The sequence below is a fragment of the Alosa sapidissima genome, chromosome 5 (assembly GCF_018492685.1).
Source record: "Alosa sapidissima isolate fAloSap1 chromosome 5, fAloSap1.pri, whole genome shotgun sequence".
NCBI classification, from domain to species: Eukaryota; Metazoa; Chordata; class Actinopteri; order Clupeiformes; family Clupeidae; genus Alosa; species Alosa sapidissima.
The window spans coordinates 2,766,813-2,788,673 of record NC_055961.1 but is presented as its reverse complement, the minus strand read 5'-3'; the positions used below and the strand labels follow the sequence as shown (position 1 = coordinate 2,788,673).

General features: G+C 42.3%; 1 protein-coding gene and 1 long non-coding RNA gene across 3 annotated transcripts in view; both read right to left on the bottom strand.

The window, feature by feature from the left end:
* Positions 1-5,671: 5,671 nt before the first annotated feature.
* Positions 5,672-14,938, bottom strand: LOC121709362. Of its 2 annotated transcripts, XR_006031918.1 has the most exons (6): positions 14,760-14,938; positions 13,096-13,197; positions 12,867-12,966; positions 12,472-12,540; positions 9,869-9,982; positions 5,672-7,567 (listed from the first exon to the last, which is right to left on the bottom strand). It is a non-coding gene; the product is annotated as an uncharacterized LOC121709362 (long non-coding RNA). The 2 variants fall into 2 exon arrangements; XR_006031917.1 differs by lacking the exon at positions 14,760-14,938 and having other exon boundaries at positions 13,096-13,874.
* Positions 14,939-20,241: 5,303 nt separating this feature from the next.
* The window catches only part of slc8a4a (solute carrier family 8 member 4a), a 130,520-nt gene continuing 128,900 nt past the window's right edge, over positions 20,242-21,861 (bottom strand). The window contains exon 11 of the mRNA XM_042092593.1: positions 20,242-20,457. Within this exon, the coding sequence (XP_041948527.1) occupies positions 20,375-20,457 (83 nt within the window). The 3' untranslated portion in view covers positions 20,242-20,374. The remainder of the gene's footprint in view (positions 20,458-21,861) is intronic.

The following is a 21,861-nucleotide window of genomic DNA, read 5'->3' as shown; positions in this document are numbered from 1 at the left end:
GTGTGTGTGTGTGTTTGTGTCTGTGTGCGTGTGTGTGTGTGTGTGTGAGTGTGTCTGTGTGCGTGTGTGAGTGTGTCTGTGTGCGCGTGCGTGTTTGTGTCTGTGTGTGTGTGTGTGTGTTTGTGTGTGTGTGTGTGTGTGTGTGCGCGTGTGTGTGTGTTTGTGTGTGTGAGTGTGTCTGTGTGCATGTGTGTGTGTGTCTGTGTGCGTGCGTGTGTTTGTGTGTGTGTGCGTGTGTTTGTGTGTGTGTGCGTGTGTGCGTGTGTGTTTGTGTGTTTGTGTCTTTGTGTGTGTGTGTTTGTGTCTGTGTGCGTGTGTGTGTGTGTGTGTCTGTGTGTGTCTGTGTGCGTGTGTGTGTCTGTGTGTGCTGTGATAAATGGTTCAGGCCAGCGCCTGTCTTTCCCTCGGAGTACAACATATATGAAACACAACACCCTGGTGGCCACCGATCACAATATGGGATGTTTAATGAGGTGTTATTGTTTGTGTGCCACTCTCTGTGCATGTTCACGTGTGTGTGTGTGTGTGTGTGTGTGGCTGCAGGGTGGTGTGAGTGGCTTCCCAGGGCCAAAGCCACTCTGACTGGGGAGAGGGAGGAGTGTGTGTGTGCTCCTTTGGGCCTTAGAGTGGTGTGAAGAGAGTTGGGGCTCACAGAGGTGTGTGTGTGGCTACCACAGAGGTGTGTGTGTGGCTACCACAGAGGTGTGTGTGTGTGTGTGTGTGTGTGTGTGAGAGAGAGAGAGAGAAAAAGAGAGAAAGAGAGAGAGAACTTGTATGTGTGTGTTTGTGTTATTATAATAATTATTTGGGCAATAGCAAGTGAATACAAGTGTGTGAAATTATGTGCTAGTGTGAGTTTGCCTGTAAAAGAGATTGCGTGTGTGTGTGAGTGTGTGTGTGTGATAGAGAGAGAGAGAGGGGGGGGGGGTGTCATTGTTTGAGGCCCTGGAAGGCTCATGTATGAATCCCCAGCCAGACAGGCTCATCCTCCTCTTCCTCCTCCCCCTCCTCTTCCTCCCCCTCTTCCTCTTCCTCCTCCCCCCCTCCTCCTCCTCTTCCTCCTCCCCCTCTTCTTCCTCCTCCCCCTCCTCCTCTTCCTCCCCCTCCTCCTCTTCCTCCCCCTCCCTCCTCCTCCTCCCCCTCCTCCTCCCCCCCTCCTCCTCTTCCCCCCCCTCTTCCTCTTCCTCCTCCCCCCCCCTCCTCTTCCTCCCCCTCCTCCTCCTCCCCCTCCTCTTCCTCCTCCTCTTCCTCCCCCTCCCCCTCTTCCTCCTCCTCCTCCTCCTCCTCAGCTCCAGTTCTAATGTGGTGTGTGAAGTGTTCACTGGCTGCACATAAGGACCCCATCAGCCCAAAGCCTGCGGTGCCTCATCAAGCCCCCTCTCCTCATCCACACCACAGCCAAACATGCTCCTCATCTGGCCCTGCTGTGGCCCTGATGTGGCTCCGATGTGGCCCTGATCAGCATCCTGATCTACAGAAGACTCGTATATTATATAAGCATCCACATGAATGAGTCAATGGCTTAATCTGTTGGATAACGCTCAAGGATGGAACTAGCATCCGCTTCGCTCAAAAAATAGGAATCTCATTCTTTCCTTCTATAGATCTCTCTCTCTCTCTCTCTCTCTCTCTCTAGGCACAGGCATGGGGGGTATGCGGAGAAATCTGTCAGAACAGACTATTTTTATTCCTCTCTCTCTCTCATTCTCTGGTTCTGCCTCATTCTCTCTCTCTTTCTCTCTCTCTGTTCTCATTTTTTTGCTAGAGGCATGAAGAAAAACATCATTTTTATGGCAGGCGAATTTGATACTTATGGAGCCAAAGGAGCCAAACACAGTGATGATGATAACAACACCGATGATAACACAGTGATGATGATAATAACAACACCGATGATAACACAGTGATGATAATATCAACACCGATGATAACACAGTGATGATAATAACAACACCGGTGATAACACAGTGATGATAATAATAACAACACCGATGATGATACTAATGATGCTGATGATGATGATAATCATGTAATCATCTAAACACCATAAGTGCCAGACTTGAAATGCACAAGTAAACCTGTGCCAGAACAAGGCAAAACCAGGAACAGATACCAAATGCATTTTTAAAGGAAGGCTACAGTCTGTGATTCCAATCCCATAGACACTATGGCACAATGATACTATGACAATATGATACTATGTCACTATGACACTATGCTAAATTCAGGGAATTGGTGCTCACGGTCCTGCAGCTGTTGGCTCAAAAACACAAGAATAAGCTAAGCTGGTGCTCATTCACAGTCCTGTAAATAGTAAACAAAACAGCAGCTCGGATCGAGACGTAAACAACCCAGCCAATCAGCAGTGCTTCAGCTGCACAGGTGGGTGTAATTTGATTGGGTGTTGAGCTCACATTTCAACAGCCTTTCGTGAAAACTGAAACTGAATTGCGGTCTGCATCTTTAAGGTGATTGACAGAAAGTTCCACAGCATGGTGTCTGGTCTGGATCTCTGCCAGACCAGGGCGGGACCAGAGCCGGATGAGGGCCAGGTGAGGGCCGGATGAGGGGCTGAAATGAGCTCCTCTGTGGGTTTGGCTCTCTCTCTGAGTGAGAGTGTGAATCATACTCGCCCCTACAGTGACACTAAGAGATGACTAACACTGCTCTCCAAGTCTTAGGGAGCTACTTGATACATTCTTTCTCTCTATTCCTCTCTTTCTCTCTCTCTCACTCCATCTCTCTACTTAATACATTTCTTCACTCCATCCCCCCTCCCTCCCTCTCCCTATCTCCACCCACACCTCTGTCTTTATTTCAGTGTGTGTTTATCTTACACCTGGGCTGACTCCTGTGGGCAGGCATCTGTCTGATCTGTGTCAGTGAGGGAGTTAGTTTCATTTCTCCAATCCCACCCCCCTACACACACTCACACACAGATGTGTACACACACACACATGCACATACACACACAAATGCAGAAAACACACATGCACGCGCACACACAGAAAACACACTCGCACACTCGCACATACATACACATACATGCACGCCGGACGCACACACGCACCCTACTGATTCTGGTGTGAGAATAAGAGAGAATACAGACGGTGCTGTGGGACCTCAGGCAATGACTGTACTTGCAGTTGCATTTTAACATTTTCATAGAGCTTTTGGGGGCCTACCATAGGTTATCACATGCCCAAAGAAGAACATCAATACTGGCAACCTTCTGGCAATCTGAAACAGCAGCTCATGGGATAAAAACATATACATACAGCCAAGAGTTCAGTCTCTTCACATAACAAACTCTTCAAGGAGAGTAAAAATACTTTGGAGACAGGCATGTCTGTAGGGAGGTGAGTCATGCGCTACAGTCATGGCTGCATTTGTTTTAAGGGGGATCCATGCTATCATGGAGACACCGAGGAGACACTACAATGGAGGCACCATAGCGACGCCTTGGAGACAAACTATAGAGACACTACAATGGAGGCACCATGACGACAGTGTAGAGACACCATGGCAACACTGTAGAACCACCACGGCGACGCTGTGGAGACACACAGTAGAGACACAACAATGGAGGCACCATGGAGACACTGTGGACAGGGTTTAAAGAGCTGGAAAGGGTGTCTCTGTCTCCTCTCTTTGATCCCTAACCCCCACGCTGACAGCCCCACGCTCCTCAAGAACACGGAGATAGATTTGCCAATTCCTCTGCCATGATGCCATCAGCGTCACCCCTGGCTGTGATAGTGCCACACCTGCAGCCCGCCTCTGATGCCCCCAATACATACCATAATACCTCATGACATTACTGATACGCCCCCAATACATACCATAATACCTCATGACAAATTACTGTCTGCTGGGCTTTGCATCACACTTGTTTGTGTGTGTGTATGTACAGTTTGTGTGCATCAACTGTTGCATCAACTGTTTGTGTGTGTGTATGTACAGTGTGTGTGTGTGAGTGTATATTTATGTTTATGTGTATGTGTGTGTGTGTTTGTGAGAGAGAGAGAGAGTGTGTGTATATATATATGTGTGTGTGTGTGTGTATATATGTGTGTGTGTGTGTGTGTGTGTGTGTCTGCACCAGGCCTGATATATTTACCTGCAGCACAGATTCAGTGAAGCTCTGTGGGGGGGTGGAGTTCCCCAGCAGCAGCAAATCTGCCACATCTACTCGGCCAGCAGCTGCGGACCTCAGCAGAAACTGCCCGGCGTCGCAGGGAGTTACACTCTCATTTCTTTATATATTTACACTCTCATTTCTTTATATATTTACACACTCATTCCTTTATATATTTACACTCTCATTTCTTTATATATTAACACTCTCATTTCTTTATATATTTACACACTTATTCCTTACACTCTCATTTCTTTATATATTTACACTCTCATTTCTTTATATATTTACACACTTATTCCTTACACTCTCATTTCTTTATATATTTACACTCTCATTTCTTTATATATTTACACACTTATTCCTTACACTCTCATTTCTTTATATATTTACACTCTCATTTCTTTATATATTTACACACTTATTCCTTACACTCTCATTTCTGTATATATTTACACACTTATTCCTTACACTCTCATTTCTTTATATATTTACACACTTATTTCTTTATATATTTACACACTTATTTATTTATATATTTACACACTTATTTCTTTATATATTAACACTCTCATTTCTTTATATATTTACACACTTATTCCTTACACACTTATTTCTTTATATATTAACACACTTATTTATTTATATATTTACACACTTATTTCTTTATATATTTTCACACTTATTTATTTTATTTTACTTTTGAAGCAGGTAGCAGGAAAGCTCATGTGCTTAGAGTAGCCGTTGTCAAAGTGACAAAACAACATTGCAAAAGGCGATTAATCAGCAGCACAACCCAAATGATTGCAGATGCTTTTGTAAAAAGGGAATTAACGGATTATGTGGCCATGTTCAACAAGCAAGGAAGAAAAGAAGAAGGTGACTGAGAAGGCGACTGAGAGCTACACATGACATTAGAATAAAGAGAAACAGTGACAATAGAGGAAGAAAATGGGAGAGAACTGGTGTGAGTGCCAGAGGGAGAAAGAGGGAAAGAGAGGGAGAGAGAGAGAAAGAATGCATGCAGGAGTGAGTGAGTGAGAGATAAAGAGAGGGAGAGAGAGAGAAAGAATGCATGCAGGAGTGAGTGAGTGAGAGATAAAGAGAGGGAGAGAGAGAGAAAGAATGCATGCAGGAGTGAGTGAGTGAGAGAGAGCGAGAGAAAGAGATGAAAGGGGGGAGCTTACTATACCCTGCTGACATTTCAACATTGATTCAACGGTGAATATACAAAGGGTGAATCAACGTTGAATTATGTGTTGGATTTGCAAATTGAATCAACATTGTTTCAACATCCGCCATTTCAACATAGATGAACACATGTTGAAAGCCTCAACAGTGAATCACTGTTGAATATGATATATTGCAACATTGAAACAACGCAGTAAAATCCAACATGGTTAAAGCCTCAACTACAAATCACCGTTGAATAAACGTTGATATTGCAACATTGCTTCAACATTTTACCTTTATTAGCCTATGCAACTTGCAGTAGGCCTATCACACACAAAAATGATAAACACCTCCATCAAGAACCAGTCAACTTATATATTTATTTACATTATTTTATTTTGTTTTATGTTTACAACATAAATGATCTATCCATTGGGGGATTGTGGGTAACGTACACATTTTTGCTGGAACACAATTCTATCCCCCACACTTTTTTGTCAGATTAAAACGAAAGTAAAATATGGAAATAAACGCTCCCGTAAAGAGTTGGAACCGTATGTCTAATGAGGGCGGGCTCTGATGACGCACACACACAGAGAGACACAAATAGGTCTGTTGATTTGATTGAACGGTCATCCAGCCAATCACATCAAGTTAGCGTCAGTGAAGATCTAATTCCGCTCTGATCAAATTCTAAGTGTGCGTCTTTCAAGGCTGTGTTGCTGCTTGGGTCTGTATTATAACGTCTGCAGTGATCAGATTTGAGGTAGAATTGAAATGATAATTGTTACCGCATTATGCTAAACGAAAATTCACTGACTTACAGTTTTTGTCACAATGTAGAAATGCAGGGAGTCAAAGTGAAAGCAGGGGTGTGCGCACCAAGGCACTTGTTGTTTCTGCAGAAAGGCCCTTGGCTACTGTTCTCAGAGCATTATGCTTTCTCTGTCTATGATCTGCAGCCTTTCTCAAACTATGGGCCTCCTCAACAATTAGCCTACTGCGCGTAGCCGCGAAATTAAGTTATGCCCGGTGCTTCACACATCTGATCATTTGCAGAACCGGACTGAAAGAAACTGAAAGAAAAATAAACTAGGCTAAACGTTTCCCCAATCAGAAATAGCCTACTTATTAATTTGGTGTCATCAACTATATAGACATAGCCCAGTCAGCACACATACGTCTCCAAGACGCTTGGAAAAAACAGCTTCATTACATCACGTTCCATTTAGAACGTCTTATTTGATCTTACAAACGGCGGCGTTTGAGTTCTACATCTGAGAACTAAGATTTCCAGTAGGCTATGTAAAACTCAAATAGAACGCTTATGAGCGCTCATGCAATGTGTGCGTCCCTGCAGCAAGTGAAAGGTAACGTGGGCTAGAAGCAACAATAGTTTAAACAATAACGTGGCTTCCTGTAATTATCATTGGAAACAGCATAGAAACTGCTAATCATAATCTTTAAATTGACATTAATTAAGCTGGCTATATGCAACACAATTTATTTATATTCCCTTATGTTTGGGTAGACTTCAAACATTTTTGAATTTGAGCTTACAGTTCTGTCATTATTCTGTGTCCTTTACATTTATTTAATAGGTATTATAGTTAGGCATATTAATAGTCCAGTGATACCTCTGTTAGGCAATTTATTGTAGCCTGCTAACCCATATGCACAAAACATGATTTCTGAATTGATTTCTTCATTTATAACATGAAATGTGTCTCCAGGGTAGTGTCAAATAGTGCAGTGATAGCAGGTAGATAATGTAGGCCTAGGCAAATAGTGCAGTGATAGCAGGTAGATAATGTAGGCCTAGGCAAATAGTGCAGTGATAGCAAGTAGATAATGTCGGCCTAGGCTACGTGTGCTACGGGCGCTGCTTGTTCTGTCCCTCTCACACTACATTAAAATGGTGTAGGCTATTTAGCAATCAGAATTTCAAAACATTCCAATAACCTCCAATATAGTCCGCACCCCTCTCAGAAAATACTTACAACATCTCTGCAGGGAGTTATTTATAATTTGGCCAGATTGTTTCACTTCCCTATCTCAAAACCCCCACACTTTTAAAAAGCTTGATACCTCCTCTGCGAGAGGCTGTGCATGTATACCGATGGCATCATTCAGCAACAGCAGGGAGTGTCTTCCGACGGCCACCACCACCCACCCTCTCCGGTGCATACTTCAAATATCTTCCCATGGTGTCCATTATTCGGGTCAGGGTGGTTTTGTGTTCGCTGAAGACAGCATCTAAAGAGGAAACAACAAACCATTATTGTCAAAAACTAGTGAAAAAGCCTGTGGACATTCTCTGGGATTTGAATCAGGGATATTCCGATCACTGAACATCCAAATAACGTCCATCAGTCACACTGTGTGAAGTAAGCGGCGCCAGAGAATGTCTAATAAGGACTCTGGCGGCGCCCTAATTAGCAAGTTCATAGCTAGCTAATGTTACGCGGTTTCTAAACTAAAGCATTTTTTGTCACATACAGCAAACATCACCTCATCATCCGCTAGTTTCCTGTCCCCTGAATACCATGTACAACCCCAAAACAGAAAAAGCTGTGACGTTGTGTACAATGTGAATAAAAACAGAATGTAATAATCTGCAAATCTCTTAAACTCATATTTAGTTGCAAAAAGGACACAGACAACATATCAAATGTTGAAAATTACAAATTTGACTATTTCATGGAAAATATATGTTAATTTTGAATTTGATACCAGCAACATATTTCAAAAAGGTTGGGACTGGAGTAAGAAAATGCTGGAAAAGTTGTGTAATGATAAAGAAAACAAAACGAAGAATGTTTCACAACTAATTAGGGTAACTATGGCAACACGATTGGGTATGAAAAAGAGCATCCCAGAGAGGCAGGGTCTCTTAGAAGTAAAGATGCAGGGGTATTCATCACTGTGTAAACCTGTGTGCACAAATGATGAAACAATGTCATTTTAATGCTTCTTAACATGAAATTGTGACGTATTTATGGAGTTCATCATCTACAGGACATAATAGTATTAAAACATTCAGAGAATCCAGAGAAATCTTTGCAAACAGGGGAAATAGCTGAAAAACACATTGGATGGCCCTGGTCTTTTGGACCTCAGATGGCACTGCATCAACACCAGACCTGTTTCCAGACCTGTCATTGTATGGGCTCAGGACAACCTCCGATAACCACTGTCTATGTACCCAGTTTGATACTCAATTAAGAAACTGCAGCCAAAATTGTAACAGCTAAAATTGTATTGAGACATGATACAGAAAATACCACCCTCTTATCTGGGCCTGAGCTTGTTTAAAATGGACTGAGGTAACATGGAAAAACGTCCTGTGGTTAGACCAATCAAAGTTTGCCATTCTTTTTGGAAATCATGGACTCATCTGGGCTAAAGAGGAGAGGGCCTATCCAAGTATCCAACCTATCCAACTTGTTTTAGTGCTCAGTTCGAAACCCAACATCTATGACGGTGTGGAGGAGCATTAGTGCCAACAGCATAGGCATCTTGCACATTTGGCAAAGCACAATCAATTCTGAATGATGTATACAGGTTTTGAGCAACATATACTACCATCCAGGCAATGTCTTTTCCAGGGACGACCTTGAATATTTCAGGAAAACAATGCCACAATGAATTCTGCACATATTTAGTATAGTATTTAGTATTTAGTAATAGTATTTCTCCATAGAGGAAGAGTCCAGGTGCTAAGATGGCTTGTCTGTACTCCAGATTTGTCAAATTAGGTGCATAATGGAATGGAAAGCATGACTAAGAATATCGGATAGGATCAAGAAGGATAAGAAATCCTATATCGGGGAATAATGGAACAACATTTCATTATCAAAACTGTAGCAAATGGTCTCCTCAGTTCCTAAACATTTACAGAATTGTGTTAAATGAAGAGGTGAAGTAGCACAGTGGTAAACATGCTCCCGTCCCAACTTTTTTTGAAACCTGTTGCTGGCATCAAATTCAAAATTAACATATACTTTTCATGAAATAGTCCAAACTTTCATTTTCAACATTTGATATGTTGTCTATGTCTTTTTTTTGCTGCTAAATATGGGTTTACAAGACTTGTATATTATGACATTCTGTTTTCATTTGCATTTTACACAACGTCCCAACTTTTTCTGTTTTGGGGTTGTAAAAAAAAAACGTGGTCTCTGTGGACAGCCCAGGCTCCAAAAATGGCCTGGTCTAGTTTGGACCATGAAACATAACAAACTGTTTTCAGCCAGGGGAGGGAGGGGCGAGCTAGCTCTCGGTTTTGTTTGAACATCAACAGAAGTGACGTTACCCAACATCTCTTGGAGCACCTTTAATGCAAACTACTCAGCTTGTGTGACAAATAAAAGCAAACCTACACTAGCAGCCTCGAAGTCAGGTGCAATAGTTAGAAGTAAAGCAGATGTGTATACACCACCATTATAAAGTTTGGGGTACACTTAGAAATGTCCCGTGCATTTCTTTTGATAAAGAGGACCTTTTTTAAAGTGACCCAACACGTCTAAGCAGCAGTATGTCTGTGTGATATCATACCTAATTGCAACATTGCCTGCAGCAGCTCTTGCCTTCTTGCCTACACCACCTTTCCTCCCCCATCTGACTTGCAATAGCAGCTTCTGGCTCCAGGCTGGGACTGCTGGATAGCACCTAAAAAAATAAAACAGCAATTGCCATACATTTTGTTATTGTTGATTAGGGCTGTCACTTTTGAGAAAAATCAAATTCGAACGGATATCAAATATCAAGCAATGTATTCGAATATCTACGACCCCCCCCCCCCCCCCAAAAAAAAAAAAACAGAATCGGAACAGCGCGGCACAAACAATAACATGATAACTTACAGCGACAGGAGTGAGGCCGGTAGCCTATCCTAATTAATTTCTTAATATTGTTCGCTAGAAACACAATCTATCAACTTCATCAGGATCAAGTGCGGCTCTTTATATTGACGCTGTTCCCTCCAACTCCCATGGGTCTCCAACACGTCACTCTCAAGCCAAGCCAAGCTGAAGCAGTAGGGCCTACTACCGGTACATTTAAATACAATTCTTGCCGCGAAGCATTCCAGCCTATGAATTTAATAAAACGTAAAAACCATGCATAATTAAAAAAATAACTCAATTTAGGCTACTTGGCTACGCAATAAGGTTTCCATTAGAGCACACGCATGTTCAATGAATGAGTGAAAGCAGCGGCTGCCTTGTCTTGCAATAAACAGCTGGAAATTCCGACACTCTTTAAACATGAAACTTAACTTTGAACCATCAAATACCCCCTAGATTTAAGTGCCCATCAGTCTCAACATTAAGCGATATAATAAATCACTCCAAAAGATGTTGGACGCCTGGCGATGCTCTGGCCGTCTACTGTGCCTCTGACTCTGCTGCCTCATTTGGATAACTCGACAGGTGAGCGCGAGGATTGGATGTCCTGGATGCATAAGTAAACTGTTTTTTGCAGCAGAGTCTGCACACTACACTATCTTTAACGCCGAGTTTCCGCTAGAAAAAAATGGTGCCGGTCGAAGTGACCGGCAGTTTCGTTTTCCGGACATTTTGATGATATGCCGGTCAAATATCCTATTATCGCTTCTTAATTAGTCAAGTTGAGGAAAACTGGAGACAGGCTATGTAGCTTAAAGAATGATAATCTTTAAGACATAATCAGGCTGAATAGAATGCAACATGTTCATTAGCCTAACTTACGTAAACAGGCCTAACAAGATCTAGCCAGTATCTATGTTTTCATGGACAGCAAGAGTCCGCTTCGTTCATTGTTTTAAAAAGGCTACGTTGTTTGTTGCTGCTACCCACGTTATCTCCAGTGGTTCCACTGTTTAACTTGCACAGATTCGCACACACATTGAATGAGCGCTCACACCACTACCCCCTAATGCTATGCCTCTTTATTTGATAACAATAAATTAAGAAATATTTCCTATTCTGGGAAATGTTTAGGCTAGTTTCTTTTTCTATCGGTCCACGGTTCAATGATAGGCCTACCGTTTAATTGTGCCGGAAATTATCCGTGGACCAGCAATCTCCTCGTCGAGGAGGCCCTAACCCTGCAGATCATAGACAGAGAAAGCATAGGCCTACTGTATGCTTTGGGTACAGAACACAGTTGCATGTCCAATGTACACGGAATGACAGTGTCTTGGAGCGGCCGCAACCCCGCAACTCCACTTCCAACGTCATGATTCCGACAGATAGCCTACGCCCGACACTTCTGCTTTTTATCTGGTGGTGGTGGAGTTGACCGGACATCTGAGGCTTCAGACATTACCAATTTATCATCATCCATCGCGTCTGGCCTCTGAAAAAAACTTTTAAGGCTAGTCTGCCTGGGCCTGGCCGTGTTTGAACCGCCTTACTCATTTGTTCGTTGTTTAACATGGACGTTTTAAGCGTGCGCTTCCTATTTGAAATGTTTCCTATTTGAAATGCAGCATAGGCTATGCGTGAGCTTTCAAACGGTAGAGCCTGTACATTTAAAAACAAAGCCAGAGGACGTATTGCTTTAATATAGACTTACATTTTAAGGCTGATTCTCAAATACATATTGCGTTAGGGGGACGGGATTATTAGCCAATTTCAATCGGACAATTTGACCGAAGAGATTTAATTTTGTCGGACATTTCATTTTTTTTCCGGCCAATGCTTTAACGGTTACTTTACCATCTACAGTGTAGAACCCATTTCCAGACAGCACTTTTTAGATGAGTTGGTGACGTAATTGTTCGCTCAGGCTGGCCATTCTGTATCTTCCATTTTTCGAAACAGGGTGGCTATTGAGAGGGCTCTGGCTCCAGTCATTATTGTGGCTACTGGCTATTGGCTTGATTTGGTCATGAGCCAACGCTACAATACTGTACGTTTAGAGCACACGCTACTGGAAGAGATGGCAAACAATAAAATAAAAAACAAACTAATCAACAAGCTGTAAAAATGCGCTACGCACTACAAAACTAATTGTTTATTTATAGTTCGACTACGGATATTTCACGTCATGTTCGAATGCATATTCGAATATCGAATAAAAAGTGACAGCCCTATTGTTGATAAAGGTAAAAATCATAGCATCAAAAAAATAAGTAAGGTAAGTCAATCAGGTGTACAAACAAAAATGATAATTACCTTCTGAAGGCACCCTTGCCACCATCACCATCTATGTTAAGTCTTGATATCAGTTTACTTGTGAGGGCTCTGCCAGTAAAAGATGAGTAAAAGATAAGATTAAACAAAATGATGCATCCTGAACAATAAATTGAATTGCTGTACAATTACTGAAATAATGATTATGATCAGTTTGGCAGATATTCACAACACTACTAACATTACCATCAACACAATGGTAAAGTGGCTAAATTGCAAAATTCAAGACTATTTTAAGTAGCTGCAATAATCCTGATTAGTTTCTGTATTAATGCATTACACAGCACATATGTCAAGCAAATTAGAGCATGCACAATAACATAACCCATAGCCCTCACCATGGAACAAAAAAATACATTCAAAACACAAACACTTACACCACGTTGAAGGCAGCAGCCATGGCTATCAGACATTATCAGGTAGCAGGTAGTGCCATCCAGACGGATTGACTTTGCCCTGGATAGTTGATGGAGCCCACTACACAGTCATAACAACAAACAGACACATGAAAAGAGGGGATAAACTAAACACAGTTACAGACAAAAATACATGCTTACACATTATAATGCTATATGCGATTCTACGTTTGTGTGTGTGTGTGTCTACCTGGTGAGTGAAATCTCTTGCAGGCTTGGAACTTCTTCAGTATTGAAGTGGCACACATTTGGAATATTCCAGAATGCACTCAGCGTTCTCAGGGCAGCAGTCCTCACAACACACCGACAGCAAACAGAGGGAACACATATAGAGACTAAGATTAATAAGTTCCAAAACACACAGAACATGAAAAGACCATCACTGAAGCACTACTTCACTCACATGCATCTTAAATAAACACATGCCTCAGTGCAAGTCAGGTACATCAAATAAGGGCTAATAAATTAAAAACATGTAGCCTAACACTACCCTTAACAAACTAAAGATCCCTTTACTTGTCGGCATACTCACCCATCATACTTGCCCCCATTCACATCCATTATATGACAGGTCTGTTAATGACCATGGCTATACTAAACTGCAGTTCCTTAGTTCCTTAAATCAGTGGGTATAGATATAACTTATATATGACTTTATTCATTTGTTTTACAGGTCATCTTTCCAGTTAACACGTTATAGCAACACTACATGTATATTATGTATGTATAATAATGTAATAATGTAAAAATAATGTTACCTACCTATGTCCCATGGAAGTTCACAAGGTAACTGTTATTACTGCTAGAGCTAATTAACGTTAACACGTCATATGTGTCTGTAATGTTAGCCTGCATGGTAACTAGGGTTGCAAAATTCCGGGAATTTTCAAAGTTGGAAACTTTCCATGGGAATTAACGGGAATATATACGAAAATGAACAGGAATAAATGGGAATAAACTGGGAATTTGTAATATGGCAAGTTAGTCTATAACAGGGAACTTAAATGTAGTGGACAAAACCCCATCTTGCAGCATAATATTAGTTAAAACAACCTGATTTAATGTAATTTCAGTCAAATTTCTACTCTGCACATATGTCAATCACATGCACACAGCAATCGGCATAGGCTGCTAGACATAAAGGAAATCTATGGTGCGTTCATATGCATGGGGAAAAAATGTTTCAACCAATCAGATTTTGTTGTTGAGTGGTGTAGTGTGTCTTGGACAGTTCAGTGTTGCTAGTTTAGCACACTAGTAAACCATAGGCAGAGAATGGATTCCCGCTAGCATGCTAGCTAGCTTTGTATGCTAAGCTAAGCAAAAATCCGAACATACAAATCATATTGCTTATTACGAAACAATTTTTGTATATGAAACAGTATGAATTACCCAAAATTCCATGTTAATTTCCGTAAATTCCCATTAATTCCCATAATTTCCTTTAATTCCATGAAAATTTCCAATTTGGAATATTTCCAAAATTCCCCAGCTTAACTTCCCATGGTAAGTTTCCGGAAATTTACCGGAGATTTTCCGCCCCTTTGCAACCCTAATGGTAACAGACACTTTAAATGTAGCTAAGTTAGCTATATAAGTTACTTGCGCCTGATATTTCATTCAAACTAAAACTCTACATTCATAGCGACATCACAGACAGATAGATATGATAAACTACCATTCCAGATATTCCACACAATAATTAAGTTAGTTAGTAGCTGGGAAAGTTAGCTAGGTAATTGCTAGCTAATTCTAACATGACTAACAGCTTTGGTTAACATTCCATTATGAAAACAATATATTTCGAATAAATTCCCGTTTTCAATTGGCATACAAAAGTACTGTAATTCTTACCTTGAATATGATAACGGCAGAGTTTCTAGCTACAGCTTACACTTGCAGTCAGATGCATGACAGAAAGGTGACGGTTGAGTCACTGGTGGGCTGGAGTTCAAAAAAGTCAGTCAGGGGTGGGGGATGGGAGTTGCTGTGTGTGCGCATGCGCTTATCAAGAGGCGATAAGCATAGGCGCCGATACCGTGGGTGTATGGAATGTTTTTTGTGACAAATTAAATAAATAAATGAAATATGAATTCAATAAAAGAAATATGAAATAAATAATTAAAAGTTGAAATATATAAAAAGTTAAATAAATAAATAAAATGTGAAATAAATAAATAAATGATTAAATGTAAAAAAACATATATACATTGACATTTACATTTACATTCCATATGCACGGTCATGCAATGTGCCATGAAATAAATAAATACGTCAGTCACCCATCAAGGCGGGAGGAGGGCTTGTCTGGCGTCGGGTGCGCACCGGGGAATTCAACATCTTTCATATCCATCTTGATTGAGTACAATGTACATCCGGCTCGAAGGACCATTAATGTATGGGAGATAGCAGGTGGTTGGACTGTATATTAAGACTATTAGGTTGCACCGTTCAGTTTTCATCGAACACAATCAAGGAGTGCCGGCCAGAGCACTACTTAAGGCCTGAAGATGTTGAATGGGGGTTTGGTTGGAAAGGATGACGCAAGGCGGTTTGAGTAAAGTTGACTTCTTCTATTGAACTGCAGTATTTACAATACATGGGTTTGGATCTGCGTTTATGTGTTCGCGTGATCCTAAACACAACAAAAATAAATACAATAAATCAGATGCTGTGGCTTTACTAATCTCTTCACACCACACTAAGCACTATTCCAATCATTAATACACATAACTGAGGTAGATGAACTGGATTTACATTGGCAGCATGTGATCTAGGCAGGTTTGACACAATCTACCAAATAACTACAGGATTACTCACATGTAGCATTTGTTTATTCTTATGGTTTACCCTGTATTGAGTGACGCGTTCATGAGATATACTTTTGATCATCTTAGGGTGGCTTCAGCGCCCCCAAATAGGCCTCCCTGGTAGCCTAAGAGATTGCACAGGGACAATGCCAGGCACCTTCAGATATGAGAGACCCCCTCAGATTTTTGACTATGTTGTTTTCACTCGGCTCCCTCTGGCTCCCACGTAATTCGAGCACTGGCCCAGTGACTATGCTTTTGTGAGAAGGCACACCATTCATAGGCCTATAAGAATATCCCTGGCAGACCTTTACAAAAATATGATACCATACACGCCTTTTAGACTAGTGTAGGATATGGCAAAGATTGAGAACCACTGCCTCCACTTACTGTCGGCTAATGCGCGCTTCTGGATGGATAGGCTATATCTCGTTTTTTTAACGGCGTGCACGTAATATAATTGCTGTTTATAAAAACAAAGCAAAGTGTTTTTCCTTTTAATTTGGGTTAACGCAATTAACCTTCTGAGTTACGTAAACTGTTCAGGAGTCAAACGACGGATCATGTGTGATTTAGGCGTAGTGTAGGTGACTGAAAGTGCACAAAAATTGTGCCTTTGCTTAGCATCAGTTAAAAACAATTGTTGCATTTTAGACTGTTACATTGAAATGGCTACCAAACTGATTAGAAATAAGTGTCAAAACAATTAGGCATATTCCATCTACTAATAATCAGATAATAACAGTAGCCTAGTGGGCTATTATTACTAGCCTACTATTATGATTATTAACATGATTGTTCTCATGGTGTGACATAGGCTAAAGTTCATATCAATTTGACGCCTTTTCTTGATATCAAATCAATTTGGTTTAACATCCATGCTGATTTTCGTTGATTTCTTATTTTACAACCATTTGTCAACATTTTACATCTATTTAGCATTAAAACAGTGTTTCAACATTGACACAACAACTGACATTATTTCACCTATAATTCAACATTGATTTTCTTGACCTTTTTACAACCATTTAACATTGAATGTTGTTTCAATGTTTGTCTACATACCCTTTTACAACCATTTAGCATTAAACATTGTTTTAACATTGTTTCAACATTGACGCAACAACTGACGTTATTTCACCTATATTTCAACGTTGAAGGTTGGTCGTGTGCCGGCTGGGTAAGGCCTGTGTAAGGAGGATCAGTGCGTTATGTGGTGTCATAATAACATGGTTACATTATGTGATGTCATAATAACACTGTTTGCATTATGTGATGTCATAATGACATGGTTACATTATGTGGTGTCATAATAACATGGAATACGTCATGTGGTGTCACAATAACATGGGATACGTTATGTGGTGTCACAATAACATGGGTTGCTACGTTAAGTGGTGTCACAATAACATGGGTTGCTACGTTATGTGGTGTCATGATGGGGCCCCTCGTTTGCCCCTAATTGCTCAGCTGGGTGGTATGGCTCCATTGAAACTGCTTGCATTAAAGCAACACCAAAGAGTTTTTTGTACCTTAAAATAATGTTTTCAAAATCGTTTCAGTGGCTCATCAACTCGTAACGGCACTTCTGCATTCGCTTCGCGGCCCTCTATCTGATATAACCGCATTATGTAAGTTTGCCAGATCTGAAGTTCGATGGAATGAGACACAAGAAACTCCACATTTGATTTGCTTCTGATGTCGCAATACATCATATTTTCGTAAAATCATGCAACTACTCTACCGTGTCTGTGGACATCTTTATTTCCAAAGCCGGTGATGGATAAACAAATAGCATGCGTGCGACAGATGAGAAGTGCTTTAGTGTTGCTTTAATAAATAGGATCCCCACCTAAATCACTACCTAATTCATTCCATTCATTCTTCGTTCACTCTTTCATCATCTAACTCCATCCCCATGCTCATGTCCATTCTTTCAACTTTAAGAACTCAGAACTCATCAATTCACTTTGCCACTCCACTCAAATGGACATACAAACATGCTGCTATTTTGAATCATTCATTCATTCATTCACTCACTTGCTCACATTCACAGAACGTGTGTTGAAACTCAGAGGCTGGACATGTGACATGTGACGTGGCCCACCACTCCCCCAGCACCACCTGTCCCGCACAGCCCCCTGGGATATGCGCTGCTGTTGCCGTGGCGAGGAGGGAGAGAGAGAGCAGCCTGTGTTTGTACTTCCTGTTGATTCCCTCTCCGCTACAGCTGTGCAGCCCATTACAGAGCTGAGGAAGAACACACACACACACAGTACACACACAGAGTTGAGGAGGCGCACACACACACACACACACACACAGTAGAGGAGGAGCACACACACACACACACACACACACACAGAGCTGAGAAGGAACACACACACACACACACAGTAGAGGAGGAGCACACACACACACACACACACACACACACACACACACACACACACACAGAGCTGAGAAGGAACACACACACACACACACACACACAAACAAACATACACACACACACACAGAGCTGAGGAGGACACACACACACCCACACACACCTGAAACCCTGTCCACTGAGAGTCTGTCTTATGCGCTTTGTCATTCACCTCGTGCACATCCTCAATGTTGCTGGGCTGGGCTGGGCTGATTCTGCACATTTCTTGAGGAGATGGTGGTGCAAAATCACCAGCCCTGCGGCTCACACACGCACACACACACACACGCACAGTCTCAGTTATCCCGGCTGAGGTGTTTTCCGCTAATTAAATTAATGGCGTTTCTAAAAGTCATCACCCGTCTCTCCCTCCCTGTCTCAGATGGGTGCTGTGTTTCCTTTATTATTGTTTCAGTCGGATGGCACACACACACACACATGCACACGCACACACAAACACACACACCCCAGAGTGTGTTGTTTCTCCCGCTCTCTCTCTAATGAGTGCGCTGCTCCGTGTCTGTACCGGCTGTGGGGAAATCGGTTTACCATGCGGTGCGGAGAGGAGAGGAGAGGAGGAGAGGAGGAGAGGGGAGGGGAGAGGAGGAGAGAGGAGAGGAGGAGGAGAGAAGAGAGGAGGAGAGAGGACAGGAGAGGGGAGGAGGAGAAGAGAGGAGGAGGGGAGGAGAGGAGATGAGAGAGGAGAGGAGAGGAGGAGAGAGAAGGAGAGAGGAAGGGAGAGGAGGAGAGAGAGGACAGGAGAGGGGAGGAGGAGAGGAGAGGAGGAGAGAGAAGGAGAGGAGGAGAGAGAGGAGAGAAGGGGAGAGAGAAGGAGGAGGAGAGAGAGGAGAGGAGAGGGGAGAGGAGAGAGAAGGAGGAGGAGAGAGAGGAGAGGAGAGGAGAGGAGGAGAGGAGAGGGGAGGGGAGGAGAGGAGAGGAGGAGAGGAGAGGGGGCACGTGATGCGAACGCCGACAGAGGAGTCTGTGGTCAGCCAGGCGTGGACTTTCATGTCATTAAAACTTTGCTGCTTCTGGGCTGGAACTCTGAGGCGAGACAAGACAAGGCAGCAGGGACTTCTCAGACAGCTTTCCACACACACACACACACACACACTCACACACACAGCCCCGCACCCCCACACACACAGCCCCGCATCAACACACGCACACACACACAGACATACACAGTGCTTTCCACACACACACAAAGCCCCACATCAACCCCTACTGGGATCAACTCTCTCTTGTCCACGCACACACAGAAAGCCTAGCATCTACTCCAACTAGGACCATCTTTAACACACACACACACACACACTCTCTAAAAGCCCAACATCTTCCCCAACTGAGCCCTCACTCTCTCTCTCTCTCTCACACACACACACCAACCGGGCTATTTGTTACACTATTTGCTCAGCATAATCAAGCACACTCCTCTATCATTCATTTTGATCCAGTCTCAACACACGTATAAAAATGGCACTTTAATCCGCACACTCTATTCATTGTTATCAAACACAGCAATGCTATAATTCTTATTTTCATGTCTTCATGTGGGGTTCTAATGTGTTCATGTGTGGTTCTAATGTGTTGTTCTAATGTCTTCATGTGTGGTTCTAATGTCTTCATGGTTCTAATGTGTTAATGTGGGGTTCTAATGTTCAGTTTTAATGTCTTCATGGTTCTAATGTGTTAATGTGGGGTTCTAATGTTCGGTTCTAATGTCTTCATGTGTTGATGTTTGTAGTCTTGTGGTTCCTATCTTGTGCCCCATGTCTGTGCAATAAAGAAGGAAAGATAACAGGATATGGTTCTGTACAATTCCAACTTTAATGAGTAAAATAAGAGACCCATGGCTGTCCCGTACAAACAGTGACTCATCTCATCTCCCTCTTTTCACCACCACATGAACATTTGCAATGAGCATGGAAAATGAAATTAACCATTTCTGTCAAGTCACATGCTTACACAGATATACACACACACACGCACACTAACACACAAATACACACACACACACATATACACACACGCACACTCACACACAAATACACACACACACAAATACACACACACGCACACTCACACAAATACACACACACACACACATGTACACATGCGCGCACACACACACACACAAACCCACAAGCCCCATTTTTTGTTTATTTGTTTTTTCTCTGAGTGATTAAGACAGAGCTCCACTGTGCATTTGGCAATACATTTGAACTTTGTCAACCCAAGATAAAAATGATCCCGTTCTTGTGTAGTTCAGGTAAAAATGATCCTGTTCTTGTGCAGTTCAGGCCCCAAATCTCTGTGAAGTGATTAGTACACAAGAAGATAAGCACACTTTGAAAGTTAAAAAACAGTTCCCTTTAAAGCAGTTATTCTTTATCAAATAGTACAACATATAAAACCAAGCACGCACGCACGCACGCACACACACACACACACACATTTGGTCATGACTTCAAGAGAAGGAGCAGATGAGATATGAGCAGACAAAAGACTGACGACGTTTCACAGTCATGCATTCAGAAGTGTGTGTGTGTGTGTGTGTGTGACAGACTAATAAAACCACACCACCACCCACGAGCAGACACACACACTAGCGTAGGACAAGCATGCAAACGGACACACACGGAACTCTACTGTGTGTTCAGTCTGTGGGGTGTGTGCAAGGGTGAGGTGTGTGTGAAGCAGAGTGTGTGAGCAGGTTTCTCAGTAAATGTGTGTGTGTGTGTGTTTCATTGTCTTGTGCTTCTCTGGGATGCTGTGTGTGTGTGTGTGTGTATAAAAAGCCTTGGCTATAGTGTAGTGTGTGTGTGTGTGTGTGTATATAAAAAGCCTTGGCTATAGTGTAATGTGTGTGTGTGTGTGTAAAAAGCCTTGGCTATAGTGTAGTGTGGGTGGGCAGACCAGGAGTGTTTTGATCTCCTGATCTGTGATTTGATAAGCAACACACTCCTGAGAATCCTTCTGACTGCAGCATTCCACATCTGTGTGTGTGTGTTAGGTGTCAAGTTGTGTTTTGTTTTGACTGTGCTTGTGTGTGTGTGCTTCATTCTGACTATGCTTATGTGCTTGTGTGTGTGTGTGCTTCATTGTGGCTATGCTCATGTGCTTGTGTGTGTGTGTGTGTGTGCTTCATTCTGGCTATGCTCATGTGCTTGTGTGTGTATTTGTGCTGTAATGTCTCGGTGGGGTGATCAGTTAACCCACTCTGCCCCTGAGCATGAAGAACTCCATGTGTGGGGAGTTTAATAAATGTGGCGAGGAGTGTGTGTGTGTGTGTGTGTGTGCAGTAAGTATTTGTGTGCTGCACTCTGTATAGTGTCTTTAAAAAGGAGGGAAGTAGCTGAAGGTGAATCCAAAGACACCTGTGCTGAGATTGGAACTGTAAACACACCACTCGCGAGGTCACTTCCCTCGGCCCAAACAACGCCACCGTAGCGGGTTCCATCTCCATGGTGGCGGAGGCCAAAGGGAAATCACTTCCTTCCTGCGGTGCCGCCGCATCATTACCTTCCCAAACTCCCACGCGTGGAGAGAGAACGAAGTCCCAAACATATTTAAGTCTTGAAGGGCAACTTCACACAATCCAATTACGCGTGGGGCTGGAGTTTTAATAAGGGGAGCACTTTAGAGTTGATGAACTCTTTTTTCAGCCTGTGACGTGTGGGGATCATCAGCAATAGCCTTAAAAGAACAACACAGG